At 41.6% G+C, this 25,842-nt stretch overlaps 1 protein-coding gene across 6 annotated transcripts in view; it reads right to left on the bottom strand.

Annotated features, from left to right (window-relative positions):
• Positions 1-3,883: 3,883 nt before the first annotated feature.
• The window catches only part of LEKR1 (leucine, glutamate and lysine rich 1), a 182,517-nt gene continuing 160,558 nt past the window's right edge, over positions 3,884-25,842 (bottom strand). For 5 of the 6 annotated variants that reach the window (XM_070582168.1, XM_070582169.1, XM_070582171.1 and 2 more), the window contains 3 exons: positions 22,417-22,581; positions 19,265-19,564; positions 3,884-4,742 (listed from right to left, as the gene is read on the bottom strand). In XM_070582168.1, the coding sequence (XP_070438269.1) occupies positions 4,329-4,742; positions 19,265-19,564; positions 22,417-22,581 (879 nt within the window). In that variant the 3' untranslated portion in view covers positions 3,884-4,328. The remainder of the gene's footprint in view (positions 4,743-19,264; positions 19,565-22,416; positions 22,582-25,842) is intronic. The other variant, XM_070582172.1, reaches the window with a different exon arrangement.

Genomic DNA, 25,842 nt, shown 5'->3' with positions numbered 1-25,842 from the left:
TTATAATTTCTGCACGTGCTTCCCCCCACCCTCTGCTCTACAGTTCTTGGCAGTTTGTGGTATGTCTGAATTATCTTTGGAGTTCTTCCAGTGCTTTTCCAGTATCTGTATCTGTATCTGTTAAAGAAATGAGCGGATGTATAATATAGCTTCAGTATTGTTCTGCAGATCAAGATGCTCAGAAACTGCGGAAGTTTAAAAATTATTTGGCTTCTCTATTAGTTATTTTTGGCAAATTACTTAATCTCTATGATCCCGTATTCTCTCGTATATTTTGGGGGAGGGGATAAGGGATGTCTAGTAATTCTTTTTACTCAATGAATATATTTATAAAGCACTATGCTATATAAATGCTGGAGAAGAGGGGAATCTTATCTTTCTGGATCAAGGTAAATCTTGTCATAGGATAAGTGTGTTTCAGATTCAATACTGTGTTGTTAAGAAAATTTTATGTATGAATTCAGAATATACAAAGATGATATAATTTATATTTAAGACTCTAAAGATGCAATGCAATTACATCGGCTTCACAATTCATGACTACACAGGGTTAACATTTTCAAAAGGAAAAGTAGAATTTCTTCCGTAAGATACCATATACCCATTTTAGGAATTCTCCCACTATTGTCTGTCATGGTTTGGGGACCTTTAATGGTGTCCTGTGCAAGATACAGTGTACATTAATTATTTTCTTAAAAAATGAAAGTGAAAAGTAAAAATATCCATAATCATTATAGAATTTGTGAACTTTGGGCACATACCAAATTGATTTTCTGTGCTTCCTAAGATTCAACATGCTGGTTAGGAGTTTTCAGCTGCAGGGCATCAGCCTTTTAGGACGCTAGGTTGCTGTATCAACACAGTATTATAATAACCATAAGAACGTTAAAAGATGGAGTTTGAGAAAACTTGTTCCATAATAAAAAAAAAATTAGCTTTAATTGACCTGTAATATTACAAAAAATTTTTAGACTAATAGAACATTAAAATACCTTAGTCTTACATAATTTTAAATATTAATTGAATTTCAGTTCCAGTCAATTCCACTGCCAGAAAATATAACATTTAAGCAATTATGACTAAGCACAAATATAATAACTTAATTCAATAAGACTTTAAAAATTGCTTGAGAAATCTATGTTAACTTTAGAGGAATTCTCCCATCTTTGTCCACCAATCCTAATTTAAGAAAAACAGGGTTATAATTCTCCAAAGAATGTTTCCTATAATATTCTTTTCTTTTGGCACCTATATATCGCTCCACTGAGTAATGGAAAGCACATGTCTATAGAGAAATTGAAACCAGTAGACACTACCCATTATACTCATTTGAGAGCCTTATTTTGTCATAATATTCACCACTTGCTTAACATTCGTGAGACTGTTTCATGCCAGGACTTAGTTCATCAGTGAGAAAATCAATGGAAGTTTGAATGTGTTCTTAACTCCCAGGTTACATACGCTCGCGATATTCTCTTTAAGTGTCTTTCTTCAAAGGATAGAAGCATATAGCTTAGACGGCACCATTCAGATGGTCTCGGTTGAAATGAATGTAAAGGTTGTCTCTCTGTTTATTCATGGAATTACCTCTTTGATTTACTGAGGAATATAACCCAGCCTTACTGCAGATCGTGATTCTTTCTCAGAGTGATTATTTACAGAATGACTCAGTGCAAAGCAAGAGAGTAACAACAAACCGAAAAAGCAGGTTTTGTGCTGACAGTCTTTACATCATGTTAGAAAAGCCTATGTGGGACTTTCCTCACAAATTTAAATATCTTCATAATTTAGGAAAATTATCCCCTTGGCTCCTGAAGAGAGAGCTGAAGCTGCAAGCCTGTGGAAAAGCATGTATAATCTGATAACACAGGCTATTGCCCAAAACATCCTCCTACGCTTTTACTAAAGCTCTCACTAGCTTTTGCCGTGTACCTTACGGCACGGGGACCTATCATTTAAACAGGCAGACTCCATGCGGTGGCCTCCAGAGTGGGGCGGGAGTGCTGCTGGCATTCCATGAGATGGTTTCAGGGGGTACACCAACTAACATTTTGTATTTTAATAAACATGTATTTATTTTAAAGTGTATTAGAAAAAAACACAACTAGCAAATTGAACTCACTCTATGGTTATTCTTCCTTGGGTCAAATTTTCTTTTTACATAAATTTAAGTTTAAAAAGTGTGTGCAGGGGCCGGCTCCGTGGCCGAGTAGTTAAGTTTGCGCGCTCCGCTATAGCAGCCCAGGGTTTGGATCCTGGGTGTGGACTTGGCACCCCTCGTCAGGCCACTTTGAGGTGGCGTCCCACATTCTCCCACATTCCACAACTAGAAGGACCTGCAACTAAGATATACAACTGTGTACAGGGTGGGTTTGGGGAGATAAAGCAGAAAAAAAAAAGTGTGTGCATTTAAAGAAAATATTGCATATTTACAGCGTAAGTGCTTCTGACAAAAGTCATGACGGAAGCTGGGAAATCTTCAAGTGGAGAAGTGAGGTGGAAAGATTGGGATCAGGTCACAGTGGTCCCGGCTCTGGGTCTGTCACTAACTAGCTGTACCACCTCAACCAAGTCAGACCTCTTTGGGCATCTGTATGACTTATTCGTAAAGAGATTGTTGGGGTGACCGCTGAGGTCCACCCAGCACCATCACTCTGTGATGTCTGTTCTCTGGTCAAATGCTGTTGTAAGAAACACCAAGCTCTGGGGCTAGCCCCGTGGCCGAGTGGTTAAGTTCGCGCGCTCCGCTGCAGGCGGCCCAGTGTTTCGTCGGTTCGAATCCTGGGCGCGGACATGGCACTGCTCGTCAGACCACGCTGAGGCAGCGTCCCACATGCCACAACTAGAGGAACCCACAACGGAGAATACACAACTATGTACCGGGGGGCTTTGGGGAGAAAAAGGAAAAAATAAAATCTTTAAAAAAAAAAAAAAAAAGAAACACCAAGCTCTGTAACACAAAAGTAAGCATTCTCAGCCTTAACACAAGATGTGCTCACTTAAAACTTGCCAGGGAAATCAGAGGCCCTACTGTGGAACTCTTTGGAGATTAAAACACTCTATTGGTAGGTTAGACCAATCCTTTGAAAAACTGGAGAAAAGCTTGATTTTTCACTTTTTTTGCACATGGGAGGGATTCCAAGTGCCTTTGGATTCTCTCACCAACATGACAACTAACAGCAGAGAGCTGTACGTGCCGTATTTCTCACATGCTACTGTCATTCTCTCTGGGAGTGAGAAGCCTGATGTCCGCTATGCAGTCAGGTGAAGGACTTCAGCAGTCAGTCATGGAAGGGGGAAAAGAAGGACGAACACCAGCTTAAGATAAAGAATTGTGTTTTAAGAAACGGGAGGAGCATGAAGCTTAAGATAACCTAAAATAGCTGGTCCGGTCTCTGGTTTTAATTTTTCCCTCTGAAAGTAGAAAACACGTTATCCGGTTACCCATTTTCAGGGGTGATGGAATTTGCACCCCAAGTTAGCACTGTGTGCCCCTACTAAACGGTCTTGAATTCCTTCTCTGCCCAATGGCTTGGGAACACAAGTTCAAGTCAGAGCTCAAAACTGAGCACCAAAAAAGCATTCAATGCAGAAAATCTCTACCAAGTAATATTTTCACAGCCAGGCTCTTTGTTGTCTAAAATAATCTCTGTAGTTGGAGAAGAGAAACACCACTCCCTTGAAGTGGAGTTGCTGCCCCTTTTTCTAGATGGTCTCCGGCCTCGCAGGGAAGACCGGCTTCCTGAAGGTTACCCATCGTGGCTTCTGACCTAGGCTAAAAAGAAGGCAGATTAGCCAATCAGATTGTGAGTGAAAAAGAGAGGCTTTTGATGATGATGATGATGAACTCTGTGAATATCTAAGCATTTTGGAAATTATCAAATTAAAGACTAAAGTGCTTTTATTTTCTATTTGACATACTAATTACATCTATTTAACCTATTCAGCTCAACAAACAAATGAACAAACACCAACAAAACCAATACAATCTATTTTTTGTGGAAATACATCTGCTTGTACTGGTGCAAAAAAAATGGAAAAGATGCTATGGGCGAAAATTTTTACCTGTGATCTCTAAAAGGGCGTTTTCACAGAGCACAGCTAAACACACAACACATAAATAGAGAAATCAGCCGTCCGGAGTACCAACAACTTCATTATCTGTTGTAATTTCAAAGTAGCTTTTCCTATTCTCTTGTTAAAACTATAGACATGCATTCTTGATGTGTGATAATATTTTGATCCTTGTCATCCTCAGTTGCAGTGAGCCTCCGGCACTCGGGGAAAGACCAGGCAGGCTGTTGGAGTTGCTGCTGACTTTGGATCAGTCACTGCTGATTCAGTCTCCTCTGCAGAACAGCAGCCAGTCTTTGTCTGGTCTCGTTTACTGAAGATGCTCGGCCCCTGGGAGGATGTGGTTGGGGCAGAGTGGACAAACCTGAGCTACTGCCCCTCCCGGGCTGAGCTGAGAGTGGGGATGTGGTGGGTTTTGGCACTCCATGCAGGCTGGAGATTTTGACTCTTTTTTCAGAGTTCAGTCTTGCCAGGCTCCTCTCTCCGCAATTACTGCCCACCGCAGCAGAGGAGGTTAGGCTGCCCCGGCTGAGGGAACACGGTGACAACGGCAAGCTTCCACTGAGCTTCCTGAGCTCCAGGAGCTGTTCTCTGGCTTGACTCAAAGCCTCCGTCAGTTCAAAGCGTTCTTCACACTCTCTACGCACTGTTTCCTGAAGAAAAGTGTTCTGAAATGAGAAAAATGGGAAGAGGCATCCCTCGCTTTAAACAGTGTCCACGTGGATGGTTACTGGCACTATAACCTGAGAGCTGAGCCAGTAATCAGAGGTCTGTGCTCTCTGACGGTCGCGGTGGGTACTCTACCACATGGCACAGACAAGGCAAAAACACAAAATCACTTGTGAAGCTGGAAAGAACTTTAAGAGGACATTTGATTGAACCTTGCCGTTGGCAGAAGAGGAAACAAGAGCCAGCGTGACTCAGATGGTAGTGGTGGGCCTGGGGCTGGCTAACCCAGAGCATCTAGAGCCCACTTAGGGTTTCAGCTTCTCTGTGCCTTGTGTCTCCGACAGTATGTGCCACACGTGTAATATCTGATAGTTAATATCTGGAGCGTCATGAAGCATGTTATTTTATAATAAAGGTAAACTGCAATACGTATGACAAACAGATAAAACTGCCTGAGTTATAAAATTGAAAGAATAAAACATATACGTTATAGAATTTAAACAATAAAATCAGTCTGATGCTTCCTCAGGAGAGCTTATACTGATCATTTGCTGTCCCGTAAGATATATAAGAACAGCATCTTCTGCTTTCAGCTCCAGTCAGCAATCATTTATCAAGTTAGTGGAAGCTGTAGTGGATACAGTTCCTGCTCTGAAGAAGTTTGCAGCCTCATAAGTTTGAGCAGAGCCACTTTTTATGTCCCAAACAGAATTTGGAGCCAAGGGTGGAAGCTAAGGGATTTAAAAGAAGGGAGAATGTTTTAATAGCCAGAGCTGTCCAGAGGATACTCTGAGGTTGAATCTCACTTGACTGGGATATATTGGAGCAAATTTAAGCTTTAAATATATGACTGGACTGGAGATCATTAAGGCCCCTTCAAATTCTGAGACTCTAGATTTCCAGTTGAAGAGTTACCCATCTGTGGAACTCATGAAAACATTTCAAGGCCCATGGTAAGAATTAGGTCTTAGAACTCGCCAACGTCCTGACAGTCATGTCTGCAGGATGTCAAAAAAGAGGTTGAAAAGTAAACAATTCATGGGGCCATCCTGGTGGCATAGTGGTTAAGTTCACGTACTCCACTTTGGTGGCCCAGGTTCACAGGTTTGGATCCTAGGCACAGGCTTACACCACTCATCAAGCCATGCTGTGGCAGAAACCCATATACAAAATAGAGGAAGATTGGCACAGATCTTAGCTCAGGGCCACTCTTCTTCAAGCAAAAAGAGGAAGATCAGCAACAGATGTTAGCTCAGGGCCAACTTCCTCCCCCCACTCCCAAAAAGAAAAATAAACAATTCAAAATGGTATCCAAATAAGTGAACACAATTAAAATGATTGTGCTATAGGATTCTTCAACTAAAAATGAATTTCGATCAGGTTAGCTTATTTGTAAAAACAGCCAAGGCATTCCTAAGTGTGATTCTCAGTGGAATGCAACCTCCGAACGGTTTACTGACTAATTGCTGTCAGTGGAACCAAATAACAAAGCATCAGGGAAAGGAGCATCTTCCCGTATTTGAGTTTCTTGTGATTATGTCAGAACTCTATTCAATTCCAAATTTGGTAATCAACAAGGAAGAATATGGAGCAATTCCAGATCAACAGTTGCACAGTAATTTTCCATAAAATCAGCAGCATGTCTGTGTCAGACAAAGCCTCATCATTTACATAGATTATTAACATACATACATGACCCATATAGCCACATATTTTTTTTAAATCATGGGGGTTAGTTATTTGCTTCCAGTTCTTTATTTATTTATTTATTTGAGAAACAGGGGACCAAGGACAGTGTTTGTGGCTTTATTATCTGGTTCTCAAGAACCCTACCTGAAATACTTGTTGAAAGAGCAGGGGAGGGGGGCTAGAGAAGAAGAGTGACAAGGGGCTACGTTAGGTGTCATCTCAGCTCCATCTCCCAACAGCTATATTGGAAAGAAAGACGCTAAAGCTCAGCCCGGTTGTGTAACTTACTGAGAGTAGCCCAGCTCCGAGGTGGTGGGGCCGGGCCTGCCTGCAGAGCCCTGCTTTGACCACCTCTGCAGCAAGCGTCTAATAATGACATCAAGCATGCAGCGGCCACTTCGGTCCAGGACACTGAAGCAATAAAAAACAGCAAGACATTTCCTCTAGTTTTGCCCAAGTTCTCTTAACTTAATCATCTAAACTTTCTTTTAAAAAGAAAAAACATCAATGCATTATGCTTCCTATCTACTAGTAGAATAAGCTGACAAATGTGTTGAAGTGATTAGATTTAAGAGGCTTTCAATAAATTAGTATAAAAATTCCCTTGATAATAAAGCTATGAGAAAGAGTTAATTTTATTTGAATATATAAAAGAAAAAATGGATAGCAGTTAACAATGAGGTCAATAAATTGGTGACATAAATAACAGGTGCACCAATATGGAAGGATAAAGTGATGGGCGATTTGATAAGAGCTCTCATTAAAAGAAAAATAAAATTCAATCCATTTTCTAAAATTAAATTCAATTCTCAAAGGAAAGGAGTAGTACTCCACGGAAAACATCCATAAAGCAAGTCACTTAAGAGCTATTTCAACCAGGTGACACCCTACTATAAAGGAGGACATGAGAAGGTGGAGTGAACCCAAAGATGTCCCTATACCAGTACAATGGAGCGAAGTGCTGCCAGCTCCAGACTGCACCTTGAAAGGGCCGCTCACCATCTTGGTGTGGGCCCACTGCTCTGGAACTCATCCCTCTTCAAGGCTATTAGCTTCCAGAGCAAAGGACTAATTCTCTTTCTTCTATTATTTCCCAAACCATGAGGACCTTTGAACTGAAGACAGGACCCAAAGTTGGGACTTCTATTTTTGTCTGTGCCACAAACACTCAAATGTCAGGTGAAGCTCTCAGTATCTGCATATCCTCTGCCACCATGACCTCCTCCTTTAAAATCGAGATTATAACTCAGTTTTGTACAGGCAGTTCAAACGTTATAATTTATTCAATCATGGAGTAAAAAAACAGAAATGGAAGACATCAAGTTTAGGGGTTGCTATTTCAGGATGGAGTGTGTGTGACAGGGCATGACAGGAACACATGTGGATGTGACTAGAGTCAGGAAGGCACATTAGTGGAAAATTCCATGGAATTTCCGTGGATAAGAATCATTCACTCGTGGTTAGATTGTTTTCAGCAATTTAGGCAAAATGTTCGTTTTTTTGGAAGTTTGTGTTGTTGCAGAATTTTAATAGATGTTTTTATCGAACAACATGGAAAATGTGTACGATGGAATATGTTCAGTAAGATTGAAAATCATGGGCAAATGTGAGAATAATGAGTGAAGCCACAGCATTCTAAACGTTTCAGCCCTATGTCATCGCTGGCCCTGTTTTAGCATGGTAAAACAATGTCACTGGATTGCAGCTAAAGTGGAAGTCAAAATGGAAAGGGAGGCTTGAGCCAGGTGGAGACGGGCAGTGGGGTTTGCCAGGCAAGGAGGGCAGTGAGAGAGGGCGGGGCACATCTTGGGATGACACATGGCTTTGGATGACTCAAGGGCAGACTGCACAAGGGGAGGAAAGACCAGGACCGAGGCAAGGAGGGGTGAGCAGTGTCAGATCAAGGACAACTTTGGTAACAGGCTAATACCAGAATTTTAACTTAATTCTGAGGGCCATATGGAGTCATTGAAAGGTTTATTTCAAGCAGGGGGCTGGCATGGTCAAATTTGCATTAAAGAAAGATTCCTTTGCCAACTGTGGAAAATGGCCCCCAGTAGGGCAAGATGGGAGGCAGGAAGGCCAGGAGGAGGCCAGAGTGTTCCCAGAGGAGACTCCTCCCCCGAGTGCCCTCTGGTTAGGGGCATCTAGGGAGGGAGAACCAGTGTTCCTTGAGCTCTACAGATTGGTGAAGAGTATATAGATGTGTCTGCAACATGTTCAGATGAAGGCCACTTTGAATGGGCTTAAAATATGGCTTAACTGCACTCCCACTGGGTAAGCAAATGTCAAAATGAAAATATAAATCAGTTCACCATCTGCTTGAAACTTCTAATATTAAAAAATGGCCAATTTGCCCCACTCTTTGCAATGTAAGAGTGGCTTATTTTTATGTTTGTTTTCGTTTTTATCCTGAGAGACAGCTGGATTGCTTTCAATCCCAAAAACAGTGGAAGAAGCAAGAGAAGGGTTTGCTGGGTAGCTTGATCATCCCATTTGTGATGGCCATCAGCTGCATTTGGCATAAGTCGGGGGAGCGTGCCAGGAAAGCGGTCCTGAGTGAGGAATCAGCACAGGTGGCTGTATTTGTCCACGCTTTATACCCAGCGAGGTGGGAGCCGGGCATGGCACCATCGGATTACAGCTTCCACCCACCCAGACTAGGTGTGTCCCAGGGTGAAAGGGTGGCTGGCCAACTGGGTGGGGAGCTGAGGTGAAAGGAAACTGTGGAAGAGGTGTGGAAACCAGAAAGAGGAGTATGAGTGAGCAAAGGACATGCCCAAACTTCCGTTTAAGGCTCCTGTTCAACTGATCTGATCAGCTCAAAACACCGCAGGAAAACGGTGGAAAGGCAGGGATGAGAATCTGAATAAATTTCCGGGAAAGAAGTTAAGATGGATGTCAGGCAGGTTGTTCTTAAAATTGTGTTTCTGTGCTTTCAAACATAATGGACCCCATGAGGTGACGGCGGCAGACACCCCAGAGCGGAAGAGGAGACAGGGCGACAGCCCTCCGACCTCTAGGCTTCAAAGGCTGGTTTGCAGATGGGGGAGGAAGAGCCCACAAAGACACAGTGTTCGGGAATTACTTTTCTAAGTCAATAATCTAACTTTAATTAAGATTTAATTCATATTCATAAACACAACAAAAGCAATTTCTTCATATTTTTTCTCATTCTGTCGATTTTCTGGCAACTATACTCTGCGTCTCCAACATGTCAGACCGCCCAGGCTGGATCTCCCTCTCCGTGGCCGGAGACTCTCCGTCTGAGCCCCCATTTGCCCCAAGCCCCAAGGCGAAGGTTCTTGGGTTGGCAGTTCAGCCATCCTCCCTGCCAGCCAGCCCTCGGAGTAGCCACTGCCACTAAGAGCTTCTCTGAGCCCCTGCTCCCCGTGCAGACAGAGGTTAGAGAACTTCCACTGACCCCTTTCCTCTTTGAAAGAGACTCAGATAGTCTAATTTTATTCCGTCTCAAAGTTGAGAACCACTCCTTTGTTAATTTGGTTTCTCATAAAGGGAATTACCAGAGAAATGTATGCCATTTTCTATCAATTAAATATGCAAGTATAATAAACACATAACCTAAAACTAAGCAAATTCTTGCAAAAAAGCTATTTGTGTTGCAAACACCACATAGTCCTAAAATTTAATCTTAGAGTTTACATAAATCCATCCTTGCCAGATTATTAGTAATCTTTCCTAAATAAATTTTTTCTTTTTTTTTAAAAAATAGACTTTATATTCGGAAAATACTCAAAAACACCAAAAAGTTTTAAAGTCATCCACAATCCTAAAATTTTCAAAAAGTATGTAAGAAGTGAAGCCCCTGCCCCTCTCTTCCTCCCCTGAAATAATAATCACTGTAAATAGTTTCGGAAAAATTCTTCCTTTCTCCATATCATCTCTGTGTCTGTAACCCTACAGAGAAACATATGTACTCTCCTATTTTGTTTTTAAACAAAAACAGATCCAAGAAGCCAAGAGATGGTCAGGTGAACCAACAGAAACAGCTGCTGTAAAGAAAGTGAGTACGTATCTACAATCCATTAGCCACAATTTTGACATCCTAAAAGCTCTGAAAAGAAACATCTGTGTAATTTACAGCCTTTGGTAATGAAACCTAGCTGGACTGATAATCCCATGTATTTCGCTCAGAAAGGCCATTCCTACGTTTCACTGCAGAAATATGAATGTCATTGCAGGGAGGGGCTGCCCTAGATATCCAGGGAGATACGCACTTTACTAACTTTCTAAAATTAAAAATAATTTGAATTCCAGAACGTATCCAAAACCAAAGTTTTTGTATAAGGGATTGCGGACCTGTGTAAATTGCATGCTCCCCTCTTTGAATACGTTCTTTCCTTGCTGGCCTTCTCCTCCGGTTTTCCTCCTACCTCACTACATGTTCCTTCTCTGGCAGTATGGCTGGGTTGTTCTCCTCCCAGCCTCTGAAAGCCAGAGTGCCTGTTCTGAGCCCCCTTCTCTCTCACCTCCTCCCCTGGGTGATCTCATTCAGTCCCAAGGCTTTAGTATCAGCTGCATGTGGATGTCTCCAAAATCAACGTCTCTAGTCAGTCTTCCCCATGAACATACGCTCGTCCAACACCTCTGTCTGGCTGTCTGATAGACATATGAAGAGTAACACGTCCCACATCAACTCTCCACCTTTCGCCCCAGCTGTATTCCTTTATAAGTGTCTCCCATCTTGGTAAATGGCACCTTGACTCACTCAGTTACTGAGATTCCAAACTTTGGAGTTTGGAGTTATCCTTGACCCCTCTTATGCTTTTACATTATCCAAGCCACCAGCGACTTCTGTGGCCTCCACCTGGAAAATATACGCCAAATCTGGGCACTTCTTACTTCCTTTACCACTATGACCTTCAGTGCTTTTCTAGGGCTTTTCAAGAGCCTTTAATAGGTCTCCCCTCTTTTCTTCTCCCCAACTTCAACCTGTTTTCCATACAGCATCTGAGTTATCCTCTAAAAATAAATCAGATCATGTCACTTCCTTGTTCAGAATTCCCACGTGGCTTTCCATCACACTTGGAAAACCATCCAAAGTCCCTGCCGCAGCCTGCAGAGACTCCGCAACCTCCAACCTTGCTTTCACCGCTGCTCTCCTTGCCCACTTGGCTCCAGCAAAGCTTGCTGACTTCCTTACGGTTTCTTGAAGGCTCCTTGCTGCAGGGCCTTCACACTTCCCTCTGCCTGCAATGTTCTTTTCCTCACTTCGGGTCCGCTTGAATGTTACCTCCTCAGAGAGGCCTCTGACCACCCCATCTAACACAGTATTTCTCCTTCAGAAAGTATCCCTTTACTCTACTTTACCTTTCTTCTTAGCATCTATTTAAAAAAACGCGTTTACATGTTAAATGAATGCATCAACCACTGTAATGGGTGCACAGAGGTGCCTAAGCTGGCTCTGGGGTTTTGTGGGTTCATGGAGGAGCTCTCCTTTTATTCAGACTTGGAGAATAAATAGAAGTGTGTCAGGCACTTGTTACTAAAGTTTAAGCTAGAATCTACTTTGTCTTCATTCTTTCATTTCTCATAATCTTAAAAAGATCTCATTAAGGTTCACGTTCAGTTGCTTGCTTTACTTACAGCTTTCCTGGTTTTTCTTGTATAACCTTGTCCTTTATCCTTTCCTCTGTCACCTATCAGGTCCTTTTATGCTTTACTTTTTCCCATTATTTTGAATTATTTTTAAAAATTAAAGTAATATATTATACTTCGTTAAAAACTAAAATAATACTATTAAATTATAGTGAAAAAAGGCACCCCTTCACACTTTCAAGTCCTGCCTCCCAGGAACAACCATTTTCAGGTTTTTAAGCTGTTCCTCGTGATACTTCTCTGGATATTTCTAAATAATATCACCACACAGCTATCTCATGGTTTTCCTGCTTCGAAATCATTATCTACTGATTTCAGAGAACAGAATTAGCTTTCTATTGCAACTCCTAACAGGTGTTTCTCCTCTCCCCATGGGGAGATGTTTCTCCTCCCCTGGGGGAAGTTTCTATCACAATTTTGTTGGGAAATCTTCCCAATTTCTGTCACAATTTTTAGTCAAATCTATATTCTGCTGTATGGGATTATAGCATATAAACATTATGCATGCCTGAGCCATGCAGTGTGCTATGATTGCATTTCCTTCTTTGCACAGCGTCCTTCCAGAGGTAATTATTGTCCCATTATTTATCTGCTTAGGTACTTAGGTGTTGATTACTAATCTTTCACCAAAGCCAACTTACAGAAATGTCAATATCCTCTCCACATGTGATCTCTCAGTTTCTCTTTGTTCTTGGAGACATACTTCTAAAAACCCTCCAGTGTTTTCCTTAGCCCCGCCTGGTTGTTCTCTAAACCTGCTGTTCTGTGAGTTCCTGCTGTAATTGTTGGACTTCTTCCCGCCATCATCCTGGGGATTCCCTCCATCTCTCCCCTACGTTGGAACTCTTACTCCCTGATTCCTGTAGCTTTTCCTTTCTTAGTTTACTCCCTCATATATCCTCTAATAGCCTTCTGAGAAAGGCTGCAAGGGAAATATCATTTTTGAGAACTCTAATGTCTGAAAATATCCTTTTTTGACAGGATATGGAATTCTAGGTTGAAAATAATTTTCTTCCAGAATTTGGAAGCCATCGTCTTCTACTTTCTACTGTTGCTGTTAAGAATTCTGATGCCATTTTGATTCCTGATTCTTTTTAAGTGACCTTTTTTCCCTGGAAACTTTTAAGTACTTATCTATATCCTTAAGGTATTGCCATTTCATAATAAAGTGCTTTGGTGAGGTCCCTTTGCCATCCATTATGCTGGGTGGACCTGTTCAATATAGCAATGGATGTCCTTCAGTTCTTGAAAATATTCTTGATTAGCTCCTGGATGGTTTCCTCCCTTCTCTGTTCTCTGTTCTCCGTTTCTGGAACTCCTATTAGTAGAGCATTAGATATCCTAGCTTGATCCTCTAATTTTCTTTTCTTCTCTCTCTCTCTCTCTTTGCTTTTTTCTTCTACTTTCTGAGAGATGTCTTCTTCTCTGTTATCTAACCCAAATATTGAGTATTTTACTTCAGCTTTCATATTTTAATATTCATTCTTGTTCTTTCTTCATAGCCTCCTGTTCAAGCTTCATGGATGCAATATCTTCTCTTTTTTTCTCTGAAGATATTAATTATGCTCTTTCTTGAAGCTCACTTTTGCTCCCTGCATTGTTTTGTATCTTTTTCTTCTGAGTTCTTTTGTGCTTATCTGTTTGATCCTGGTTTCTGTCTTTCATATTAGAGGTCTTCCTAAAATGTTTGGTGATGTTTGGCTGTTAGTGTGTAAAAATGAGTCTCCAAGATGTTACTGGAAGCTCTGTGTGTCTAGGTGGGGGCTTATTGACTGGTATACTTCTCAGTGGGTAGACTGAACACGGACATTGCCATTTCATGGGGAGACCTCAATTGTTAGTATCCACAGGTCTTTTCTTCTCCAAAGAGAGCTCTTCCAATTTTCTGGCTATTCACATATAAGCATGGTTGTCTGTCTTCTGAGAAGTGAGCAGGTGATTTGGACTAGGACGTCTCACCCCTTTAATATATGGACTTCTGCTCTAGCCTCATCTCATTACTTTGCTGTCTCGTATCCTCAGGATCAAAGCCTCTCATACTCAGTTTCTCTAGAGTGTAAACCTTTGGTATCATGCACGGATGGTGGATAGGGGCTGCTTGGGTGTTAGCGAGGGCATCTGAGGATCTACACGCTCCTTTTACAATCATTCAAACAGTCCTGTTTTCTCACGTGCACTCTTCTCTCCCTCTTCAGAGGTACCCGGTGTCTCCAAATCCTGAGCTTTTCCCGTGTTGTGTCACACCGTTGGGTTTGCTCCTTTTAGGATTCCACCCCAGTCCTACAGGCATTAGACTTCAATAGCCTGTAGTCTACTAATTACCTCTCATCCATACTGTGCTTTCCATTTTCCAAAATTTGGTCCACATCTTTTTCATTTCATCCTTCCTCTCCTGTTCTCTTTTCCTTGTGAATTTATTCACTTTTTATTAATTTCCTTTCATTTTAGTGGTGTTTTGGGATGAAGCAGAGATAAACATATGTATTCAATTCTCCAGGTTTAACCAAGAGCATTCCTTTCTATTTTTAAACATCTTTCGTCTTCATCAGATGACTACAGGAACTAGTAGAATTTAAAACGTCTGCTCCTTGTTTCCCTTATCTGTAGTCTTAAGACAACTACAATCCTGAACTCTTTGTACTGGTTTTTCTTTGGTAGTTGTATGTGAATTTTTTTTTTTTTTTTAACTTACCACATTTTTCCTCTGGATCACAAGACCCCACACTGTCTTGAAAGGACTTACATGGAGCCAGGAGGAAGGAAAACTGGCAGCAAGAATCAGGTGATGTATTTTAACCTGGTTTTAAATGATAATACCTATTCTCTAACGTATTCTGTTTATTTTCTGAAGTCCTTTTTTTTCTTTAAATATTCCAGTTTTTTATGTGTGTGTCTTCGCTGTATGAAGAATTTTCAGGGGCCCCGTTTCGTATTTACATTTACCATACAGATTCCCTTTCCGTCCCTCTCTTCTTATCGCCCTGCACCTTTGTGCTCCACCTTCCTGAGCCCTGTGCGTCCGCGGACGCTCTCTAGCAGTCCTGCCGCGCAGGCTGCCTGTTTTGCCCTGTAGAGGCTATGGCTTCCCTCCCATCCTTAAGAACTTTCTTCATACAACTAAATACAAAGTCCCTCCATTCTCTGGCTTCCTGAAAGAGAGCAGGGCTTCCTACCCTTAATTAGCTTCCTTATTAGACCATTAATTTATTTTCATTCTAATGGGAATTTGTTCCCCATTTAAATGCAGCTTTATTTCTCCAGAACCTGAGAAATTTCAAGTGTCCGGAATGCACGATCAGAATAATAGAGCTTTTCACTTTACATGCTACAATCTCTATTCTTTCTGGCTCATAACTCCTCTCACTTTTATTGGCTCATTTCGTATTCTTGTAAGAATATTGTGGACTTCGGCGTGCTCAACCAGAGAAGCAGCCTTAATTATTTACTCCCACAGTTCAATTGTAATTATTTAACATCCAGTGGAGAATTCAGTCGTGTTCCCGCGCCAGCGGCTCCCCCCCCACCGCCCCCGCCCCCTTCCCTCCCCCTTCCCTCCCCTTCCCCCCCCTCCCCGCCCCCAACAGCTGAAGAAAGTCTGCCCTTTGTGTGTCCTGAGGTAACTGTGCTTCTGGAAGGATCCCTTTCTACTCCCTAGGAATGATCTGTGATCATTTATATACCAACCCAGTGTCTTGTATCTTTGAAAAGTCAGCATTTTTTAAAAAAATAAAACTTCATCTCTAAGTGGTTTCCTTTTACAACTTGAGCAGGAAGAGCTCCAAATGCAGCTCCTTTAGTCTGATAAATACATTCATTGTTCACTTTTCATCTAGCTCCTTTTGCCAAAATTACCTCCAGAGGCCCTGAGGTTGGCAGTTCTAAAATGGCTGCCAGCGATTCCTTGTGCAATGCCGTTGCTTTGACTGGACTGGACTTACTGACTCATTTATAACGAATAGAATACAGTGGAAGCAGTGGGATGTCACTTCCAAGGTTCAGTTACAAAGATTGGCTTCTATCCCGTGCAGCTTCTCTTGCACTCTCTCATTCTCGCTCACTTGCTTGTTCTGCGGGAAGCCAGCTGCCAAGTCATACGGTGAGATCCCCATTGCAAGGAACTGAGGGAGGCCTCTCACCAATAGCCAGCAAGGTGAGGCTCTCGTCCCAACAGCCTGTGAGGAGGTCAATCCTGCTAACAACCAGAAAGTGAGCCTGGAAGCCAGTCCTCCTCCAGTGGCGCCTTTAGATGAAACTGCAGCCCTTACAGCCTGACACCCAGCTCATGAGAGGCCTGGAGCCAGAGGCACAGAGCCAAACCACCTTCAGACCTCTGACCCACAGAAACTGTGGGATCATAAATGTTTGTTGTTTGAAGCCACTGAATTTGAGGAGAATTTATTGTGTAGTAATGGATAACAATATAGGCCCTTAGGCCAATTTTTTAGCTTTTAGTCTATGCTTTTTATATGATAAATTTCTGTTTAGGTCATTTTCCTCTGATGTCAATTTAATTACTCAGATAAGATTTTCTTTCAATTCCTCTTTGAGAGTAGGGAATGGCCATCGTCAGTCTTGTTCATAATTGCATATCTAGTTCCTGGCACAGTGCCTGGTACCTGGACAGATGCTCAATACACAGTTACTGGATTTGACTCTTCTGTCTTTTTCTACTTGTTCTAGTTTCTAAGTTACTCCTCACCTTCCACATTGCCATTTCTTTTGGGATTTAAGAGTGAGAAAACCTGCTGGTCTAGTTGTCTTGAGCTTTCTCTCCTTTAACTTGCGGTCCCTTCTCTAGAACGCCAACACTGCTGTCTCATTTGAAGCAAATTTGCATCACCTTTCGCCTTCTCAGGGTTTCTCCAGTGGGGCCGAGTCTCCTGGCTGGGGAAGCAGCTCCCTTTATCAGGGAGGTTTTGCTTCTGTGTTCCATCATGAGACACTCAATCGTCTGACCCCCTGACCATCTGACGGACTGTGTAGTGTGTTTATTGTTATTTTAAGAGTAAAACAAAAATGAGGCTGGAGATATTGAGTGCTAAGCCTGAGGGTCGCTTTGAAATTTAGAAGCAGAATCGCTAGAACTCAGGTTTCCTGAACGAGGAAGCATCGTACCATGTAGATTCAAATATGAATCTGGGCTCCACCATGTTGCGTGACCTTATGGAAGTTATTCAACCTTCTGGAGTCAGTTCCTCATTTGTCACATGGGAATAATTTCTACTTCATAGGGTTGTTTTAGGCAATATTCTTGATCCAGTATTCTGTCCATGCCCCATTTTAACTTAAATGTATAACTTGTTTGCAACAGGTTCACTTCATAATTATAATGATGGCATAAACTTTTAATTTTGATTGATAGTTTAAGTATAGCAAGAATATGGTATATTTAATTGTTAATAATCAATATTGTTATCAGCACTTTCCTTTTATTCTTTTTTAAGATGCCAATGAAACCAACAAAAATATTACTTATTAACATTCAGAATCTTCCTCCATTTGCCTTTATTTGCTATACTGATATAAACAGGATCAAATATTCTAATGTGACATAATGTTGGGGATTAGAGAAGGGATTAATTGCACTACTGTCTGATATAACAAAGTACCATAGACCAGGTGGCTCAAACACTCAAACAAAATTTATTTCTCACCATTCTGGAGGCTGGGAAGTCCCAGATCAAGGTGCCAGCAGATTCAGTGTCTGGTGAGAGCTCTCTTCCTGATTCACAGACAACCATCTTTTTGTTGGGTCCTCACAGGGCAGAAGGCAGGAGGGAGCTCTCTGGGACCTCTTTCATAAAAGCACTAATCCTGTTCATGAGGGCTCCACCTTCAAGAACTAATCACCTACCAAAGGTCCCAGCTTCAAACTGAGGATTAGGTTTCAACACATGAATTTTGGAGGGGCACGAACATTCAGTCTATAGCATCCACTATTTCTAAACTTCTTAGCAGTTCAGAAATAAGACTTCATTAGACAAAAAATTCAAATCAAAATAAGTCTACTTCACAGGAAACAACAAGTGTTGGAGAGAATGTGGAGAAAAGGGAACCCTCATACACTGCTGGTGGGAATGCAAATTGGTGCAGCCACTATGGAAAACAGTATGGAGATTCCTCAAAGAATTAAAAATAGAAACACCATATGATCCAGCTATTCCACTACTGGGTATTTATCCAAAGAACATGAAATCACTAATTCAAAAAGATACAGGCACCCCTGTGTTCGTCACAGCATTATTCACAATAGCCAAGACTTGGCAGCAACTAGAGTGCCCATCAATGGATGAATGGATAAAGAAGATGTGGTATATATATGCGATGGAATACTACTCAGTTGTAAAAAAGACAAAATCATGCCATTTGTGGCAACATGGATGGACACTGAGAGTGTTATACCAAGTGAAATAAGTCAGTCAGAGAAAGACAAAATACCGTATGATTTCATTCATATGTGGAAGATAAACAAACAAACAAACACATGGACAAGGAGAAGAGATTAGTGGTTACCAGAGGGGAAGGGGGTGGGGGAAGGACAAAAGCAGTAAAGGGGCACAAATGTATGGTGATGGATAAAAACGAGACTATTGGTGGTGAATACAACACAGTCTATACAGAAGCTGAAATATAATGAAATACACCTGAAATTACACAATGTTATAAGCCATTATGACCTCAACAAAAAAAATAAAATAAGTCTACTCCACTTTAAATAAAAGCATTGCTGAAATAATCATGCATACATAAGAAAGAAGACCAACACATGTAAACTACCTTATAAGTTTAGGTTTACAGAAAGAGGAAGCCCTAAAGAAAAATTACATTTAAAATATATTGTCCAAATATTTTTTGAACTTAAGCAGCAAGTGCTCTAAAAGTTTCTTTGGCAAAGATTTAATATTAAAAAAGTTAAGACATAAATATATAATGATTCCTAGTCTTAGAGGTTTTAAATGGTTATTTACAACACAGTAGAACTGGGTGCACAGGAAACGTTAGAGATTGTGAAGTTCAGTGTATTCATTTTACAGAAGAGGAGGCCAGGTCCAGAGAAGTTACATCACTGCCTAGTTAAGGACAGAGCCAGGCTGTGACCCCAGATCCCTGACTAACAGTCAAGCTGCCTTTCATGTTTTTGTTTGTTTGTTTATGTTTTGAAAGAACATGCGCCCTCACACTGACTACAATGGTACCATCATCAGCTTCCTACCTCTTCCCGGGACTGGTTAAATTGCTGTATCAGTTGCATTTGTGCCAGCATTACTCTTTCCAGTTCATCTGACTTCTGTTTCATTTCTTTCCTCAGGTCCTCTGAAACTGAATCATTACTGTCAATTTCCTTCTTCAAGCGAGATTCAAATTCTGCAACCAAATTTTTAAGGTTTTTGATTTCTTTCTCCTTTGACTCAGATTCTTCAGTGTATCGGATATGAGATTCATGGAGTTTTTCTTCAAGAGTGGCCACTTCCAGCCTTAGATCTCTAGTAGCGCCTGCGATTAAGTCAGATATCTGTAAGAAAAATCTTATGTTAGTTTGTAGGCAATAGTCTCTAGGTAACCACAGAGTTCTTATGGTTTTAAGAGGCTTATTCTAAATAATCAGTGTACTCTTCTGATCAGATGAAAACAAATCCTATGACACACGTAGGCCTTAAGATATTCTTTTTAAAAATTAAGACTAAAACTTTTACTTTTACCACCTAAAATGAAATTGCACTAACCTCTTGGGCACCCTTGGAAATGTACAAATCTCTGTGACTGGACTGAGCTACCAAGGACAGCGCGCGTCTTCATCCAGTGCCTGTCTGGACTCTCTCTAAGATGGCTTTGGGACCTTGAAATAACTGATGTTTGGGGATGCAGGTGGGGAAGTAGCGTAGCCGTATTCTACTCGGACCATACCAGTAAGTCTTCTTTTGATGTATTTTTCTTCTTTCTTGAATATAATGACTGGCAGTACCTCAGATACTACGTTGTCTCTAGAGCAGCACTGTCCAGAACCTTCTGTGATGTCCAATATGGACATATTGAATATTGAAATATTCTGCCCTGCCCAATATAGTAGCCACTAGCCACATGTGGCTATTGACCGTGGTGTGTTGGTAAATGTTTACCAGTGGACTCACACACACAAAAAGCCAGGTTTGCATCTAATTTCCATGGTGTAAATTCTCTCACCATGGCCGATTCCAAGCTACAAAGGTGACCTCACCATGGCTAAGTTGGAAGAGATGTGCACAGTTGGCTCTCGCTTGCCAGTACTGGCTATTGAGCACTTGAAATGTGGCTAATGTGACTGAGGAATTGCAATTTTCATTTTACTTAGTTTTAATTAATGGAAATTTAAGTAGCCACATGTGGCTACCATATTAGTGCCTTTCTAGAGGATACCAGAATACTTTGAACATGTACTGCTTTTCCAGGTGGTACCTCTGGATAAACAGAGGAGAGAATAACTTGGAGAAGCTTCTCCTTATAGTCACGAAAGTCCTTAGAAGGAAGCAGAAAAGACTGCTTGTTTTCTTTCTCCTTGAAAAAACAAAACAACGAGCAGAAAACAACCAGGAATAGCAAAGCTGTTTCTGATGAAACATATCCTTATTATTTATGCTACAAATATTGTCATAGCATAAATGTTAGTACAAGGAGGAACCAGTCCACGAGAAATCTGGGAAACATTCATACACCAAAGTTCCAAGAATTCTGTGAACTATTACTTCAGAGTTACATATCCAAAATTTGTTTCAAATGTTAAATTTACATTAAGAACAACTTGTGTAAGAAATCTATTCACCATACTTAGTAATTTTATAAATTAAATTAATATTCCAGTATCTTTGATTAATTTGGGAAGGAAGAGAGCCACAGCTAGGTCTGAACGGTAATCTCTGTCCTAGAGGAGAGCTGACACTGAAACAGAGTGGGTTATCCTTGAGAGAGGAGGCCTACAGAACCGCAAATATGGTTTGAGGAAGATTAGCCCTGAGCTAACATCTACCGCCAATCCTCCTCTTTTTGCTGAGGAAGACTGGCCCTGAGCTACATCTGTGCCCATCTTCCCCTACTTCATATGTGGGATGCCTGCCACAGCATGGCTTGCCAAGCAGTATGTAGGTCTGCACCTGGGAGCCAAACTGGCAAACTTCGGGCTGCCGAAGCAGAATGTGTGAACTTAACCGCGGCACCACCAGGCCGGCCCCTATGTTTTGAATTTTTAAAAAGGGAATCAACATTTAAAAATCAGGAGAATTTACTTACAAAACCTGGACTTATGACTTCTCTTGAAAAAACGTAACCCCTAGCAAGTTCGGGCTGCCTTTCAGCATCCCCCCTGCTAACGGGCCCTGAGCCGCTTGGGACTGCAACACCAATCGCATAGTTGGTGGGGGCAGGAGGGGTAGCAGGAGCCAGGAAGCAAGAGGTCTGTCTGGGACAGAACCTGTCTAGGAAAGGAGGGACCTCGGGTGAGCCGAGGCCCCAAGCTCCCAGCACATTCTCCATTGTCTCAACAGAACTTCACTTACAAAACGCAAAGTCAAAGACAAAATTATTAAGAATTTCAAGACAATATCTAAAGAGCATTAAACCTGAAGCGTGAGGCCTTTCTGAGTGTGGGGCCCTGTGATACTGCGCTTGTCATACACTCAGGGAGCTGGCCCTGCCTCTTGTTCACGGTGAACTACTGAAAAGCCTCTGCCATGTGCCCCGTACACCAAAGGAGAGCCCGTTACATCTCACCAGGTGCTTAATGTACACAGACTCTTAATGAGTTTATTCAAAATAGGCTGCCCCACTGGGTTTTGGTTAATAGACATACATACGCACACACACGTATATATTCTTTGCTTAGGTCTAATAAAAACAGGGGAACCTTAACAAAACCTTAAGTTATGTTTATGATACACTGTTTAAGAAATTCTGGAGGTGTGATTACGTTTAAAAAATATTTTATTCATTCAAAGATATTTAGAAATGAAAATATTTCCAACTGAAGGGGATAGGTTTTAGTTGGTAAAATTTTAATTATGTAAAACAACTCATTATCTTTTGATGGTGGATATTTGAAGTGTTGGAATATCTAACCACATCAATTATTAGTTATATAATTTATGGTATTTTAAAAATAAGTTGATTTTCATAGAAAAAAAAATCCATACATAGCTAGATTGTATGCTTGTATAATTTATCACAGTTACTCCTTCCGGAGAACAGCCAAACCATTCTACCCATGTGGTTACAACTAAGGCACAACGACCATGAGGAAAGCTACAGAGTAATCAATACATAGAGTTCTCAGCAGGAAATAACCAACATCTGTAGTTTCAGACGCATTAAGTAATGGCGCCCGCCATAACGACACACCTTCTTTTGCACTTCCTCTTGTTCTTTCTTATACTTTTGGACTATTTCTTGGTGTTTTTCCTTCTCAATATCAAGTTCCAGTTTAGCTTCTTCCTTAAAGAGAAGGGCTTGCTCCTCAAATTCAATTAAATGTCGGGCCCTTTCCTTGGCGAGTTCAGCTTCAATCTAGAAAATAGCGTTTAACACACACATAAAGCCATTTTACCTTAAAATAGGTAAATTAAGCTTATATTGAGACTCTAATATTTTTTAAAAATTCTAATTCCAATATTAGTTTTTTAATTCCAATATTTAAAAAAATCTAACTTAAAACCTGGGCCAGAAAAATTGGCCTTGGGTCAAATATTTCTAGATGTTCTAAGATCTAAGACCTGTAAAATGAGTAGAAAAGTTAGGACAATATATTATGATAGTTTTCAGAAATACTAAAAGTTTAGGCTTCTGTACATTTATACTGTAAACTCAGTCCTTGCCAGCAACTCTATAAGAAAAAAAATTATTTTGAGGCCCTTGGACTAAGTTCTGCTGAAAACTCAGAGGGGATACAAAGTACAAATGTTCATTTTTTAAATGGTCCTTTCTCGATGGAGTCACAGATTATCATTTTAATGTGACTGAGGCCAGAAGTGACTGGAGGGAAACAGTCAGTGCTGCCTGCATCCATGTTTTGACTCGGATAGAATCATGGCGCTGGAAGGCGCCTTAGAAATCCCCTATTTAATTTCTCAAGCCTCCGTGAACTGCGGGAGGAATAAACGAGGGCTTTGCATTCAGAGTTGAGTTAAATCTTGGCTTGAATCCTGGCCCTGCCACTGTCTAGTTGTGTGATCTTAAGTTGTGACTGTCACCTCTCCTGGTGGGATTGTAACTATTCCCTTGGGGGTCATTATGAGGATTAAATGAGACGAAACGTCTGTGGAAACTCCAGCATGAGCAGGGATTCAACAGTCAGTGGAGATCACGTCTACACCTCGACCCTTCGGCTCCACCATGGAATCTGCCTCAAACGGTTGTCTTCTCTGTGCCTCACCACCACCGGGAACCTTAACTCACTCCTTCCCCAGCAGACGTTTCCAGTTTCAGACAGCGCTAAGCATTAGGCAGTTTTTCCTTTAGTTGAGCCAACATCTCTGACCATGTGGTTTTTAACCATTGATTTTGGCTCTGCCTGCTGGAGCGAGAGAGAGAAGGAATCTGTGAGTACTGGAGTCACTCAGGCCTGGCAGTCGTCTAGTGAGGTGAGAGAAGCCACCCCAGGGACAGGCTGGTCCTAGATTTACACCGTGCTGCGATTATAAATTTTAAGAGGGAGCAAATGCCAGATAACTCGGGAGAAGTGAAGTCAAACCTGACTTACTGCGACTCTGTGATCCAGGCCTCTAAGGGGAGAAGGAGAGAGGTCAACCTGAATTTCTCAGGGGAACACTGAAACAAGGGTACCAGGAAACAGAACGTTTGCAGGAAGCCCTTTAAATTAAATAAAATGCAGATAGAAGACTAGGCCTAGTGTAGGGTCAGCCGGGTTTATTGCCATGGGTGTAGGACTGAGCATCTGCCTCAAGGCAAAACAATTATGTTTATACTCACTGCAAGGAGTTATTTTGGCTCTCTCAAAATAAATTTCCGGATTGCTTGGGGAAAAGGGTACTAATGATCATTTAGGAGCATGACAGAATTGTTCAGATGTGGTGTCCTCGGGCTGCTAAAGACAAGGAAAGCCTCTGGGGCACTCAGAAAAAAGAACAGATGTTCTTCTGAATTTCAGGTACTTCTATCCACCTGCCTCCTGGTAGTCATCTAGTTGCTTCACAGGTGTCTGAAAAAACCATCTGAACCAGAAATCTTGATACAACCCCCTCTCCACCTGTTCTTCCCCAGCCCCCCCCCATCTCAGGACACAGCACCACCATCCATCTAGTTATCCAAGTCAGTAATTGGGGCATCATTTTCCACATCTCTCTCTTCCTTACCCTCCACCCCTAATCTAGCACCAAGTCCTGCTTGTTTGCCTCCAAAAGATGCCTTGAATCCATCCATTTCTCTACATCTCCACTTCCACCACCCTAGTTCTGGCTACCACCACCTCCTGACTGGCCTCCTTACTTTCCACTCCTGCCTCTCTCCAATCTGTGATCTGCACAGTAGTTTTCTTTACAAAACAAATTGGATTCTTTTATTCTTTCTTAGTGGTTTCTCAATGAATTACTATAAAATTGAAATTCCAGTACATGATCTTCTACTGGGCACCAGCAGCCCCCGTGGCACCTCTGTGTCAATCAACCAAGCAGCCCTTCCTTCGATGAACACAGCCGTGTGCCGAGCCCGGGCTTGGGGAGCAGAGCACAGGCTGGAGGCCAGCTCCCGTCTCTCCCTCGGCCTGTGCCATGATGCAGGGCAACCCGAGCACCGTCTGCGGCAGCCCTCGACTCCTCCCAGCTGACTTCCACCGCTTTCTCCATGTGGTCACTGTGCCCCAGCCACAGCGGAATGAAGTCAAGAATACACGAAATTAGGAAAGCAAATGTAAACATTTGGGAAAACTGCAAAGAATAACCTTAAGAGTTAAGAGCCCACAAGATACTTTGACACTATTTTTACAAAAACAACTAAACAAACATTTTTTGAGAAGCTCAAGAAAAATGTGCACTGAAGTACGATATCAAGTGTTTAAAAAAATTCCTCGTGTGGTCAATTGGTAGAGCCAAATAGTTATTTTAGGACAAGAAGACATCTTTCAAAATATGGACTGATTGCTCAAATTAAGAGAACAAGAATGTACACAAACTGGGTGGGACAGGACAAACTGTGAATTAGATGACGGAAGGACTCTAGAGGGACTTTTAAAGATTGAAGTTGTTTAATGAAGAGTGCCTGGATGAAGATGAAACGAAGGAAGCATTCAGGGAAGAGAAGCGGTGGCTGCCTGCTTGAAAGAGTAGAATGTTCTGTGCTACCTCCGTCAGGAAGCAGGAGATCTTCTTGCGCCTGGACTGGTCCTTGGAATGATCCATTGTAGGTAAAGAGAGAAAAAAAGGAAGGAATAGACGGAAGGTGGGCAAGAAAAGGCCTACAGATAGGAGGGAGGAGGGTACGGATTTGATTTTTAATTTGCACAACCTGAGAAAGAGAGGCAACGTGACGAGCTTCAGGTGGGATTTCTAAACATTTAAGGAGTCGCATGGGCTGCCAAGAGCCACCTGAATGTGTTTGCAGCACAGAGATGACACTACTGGTTCCTTCATGATCTGAATAGTTTAAACAAAATGATGGGCCCACAAGCACAATGATTTGCTTAAGCCAGTATAGTATTTGTCATTGAGAAGATGAATTCATGCCAAATTGTCATGCTTATGTTTTTTACATGTTGATAGGAGCTGTTTGTTTAAAATGTCTTAGATGGCAGGACTTATGTTTATGCAAAATAAA

The sequence above is a fragment of the Equus przewalskii genome, chromosome 18, assembly GCF_037783145.1.
Source record: "Equus przewalskii isolate Varuska chromosome 18, EquPr2, whole genome shotgun sequence".
NCBI classification, from domain to species: Eukaryota; Metazoa; Chordata; class Mammalia; order Perissodactyla; family Equidae; genus Equus; species Equus przewalskii.
This window is presented reverse-complemented; position numbering and strand designations above follow the sequence as displayed.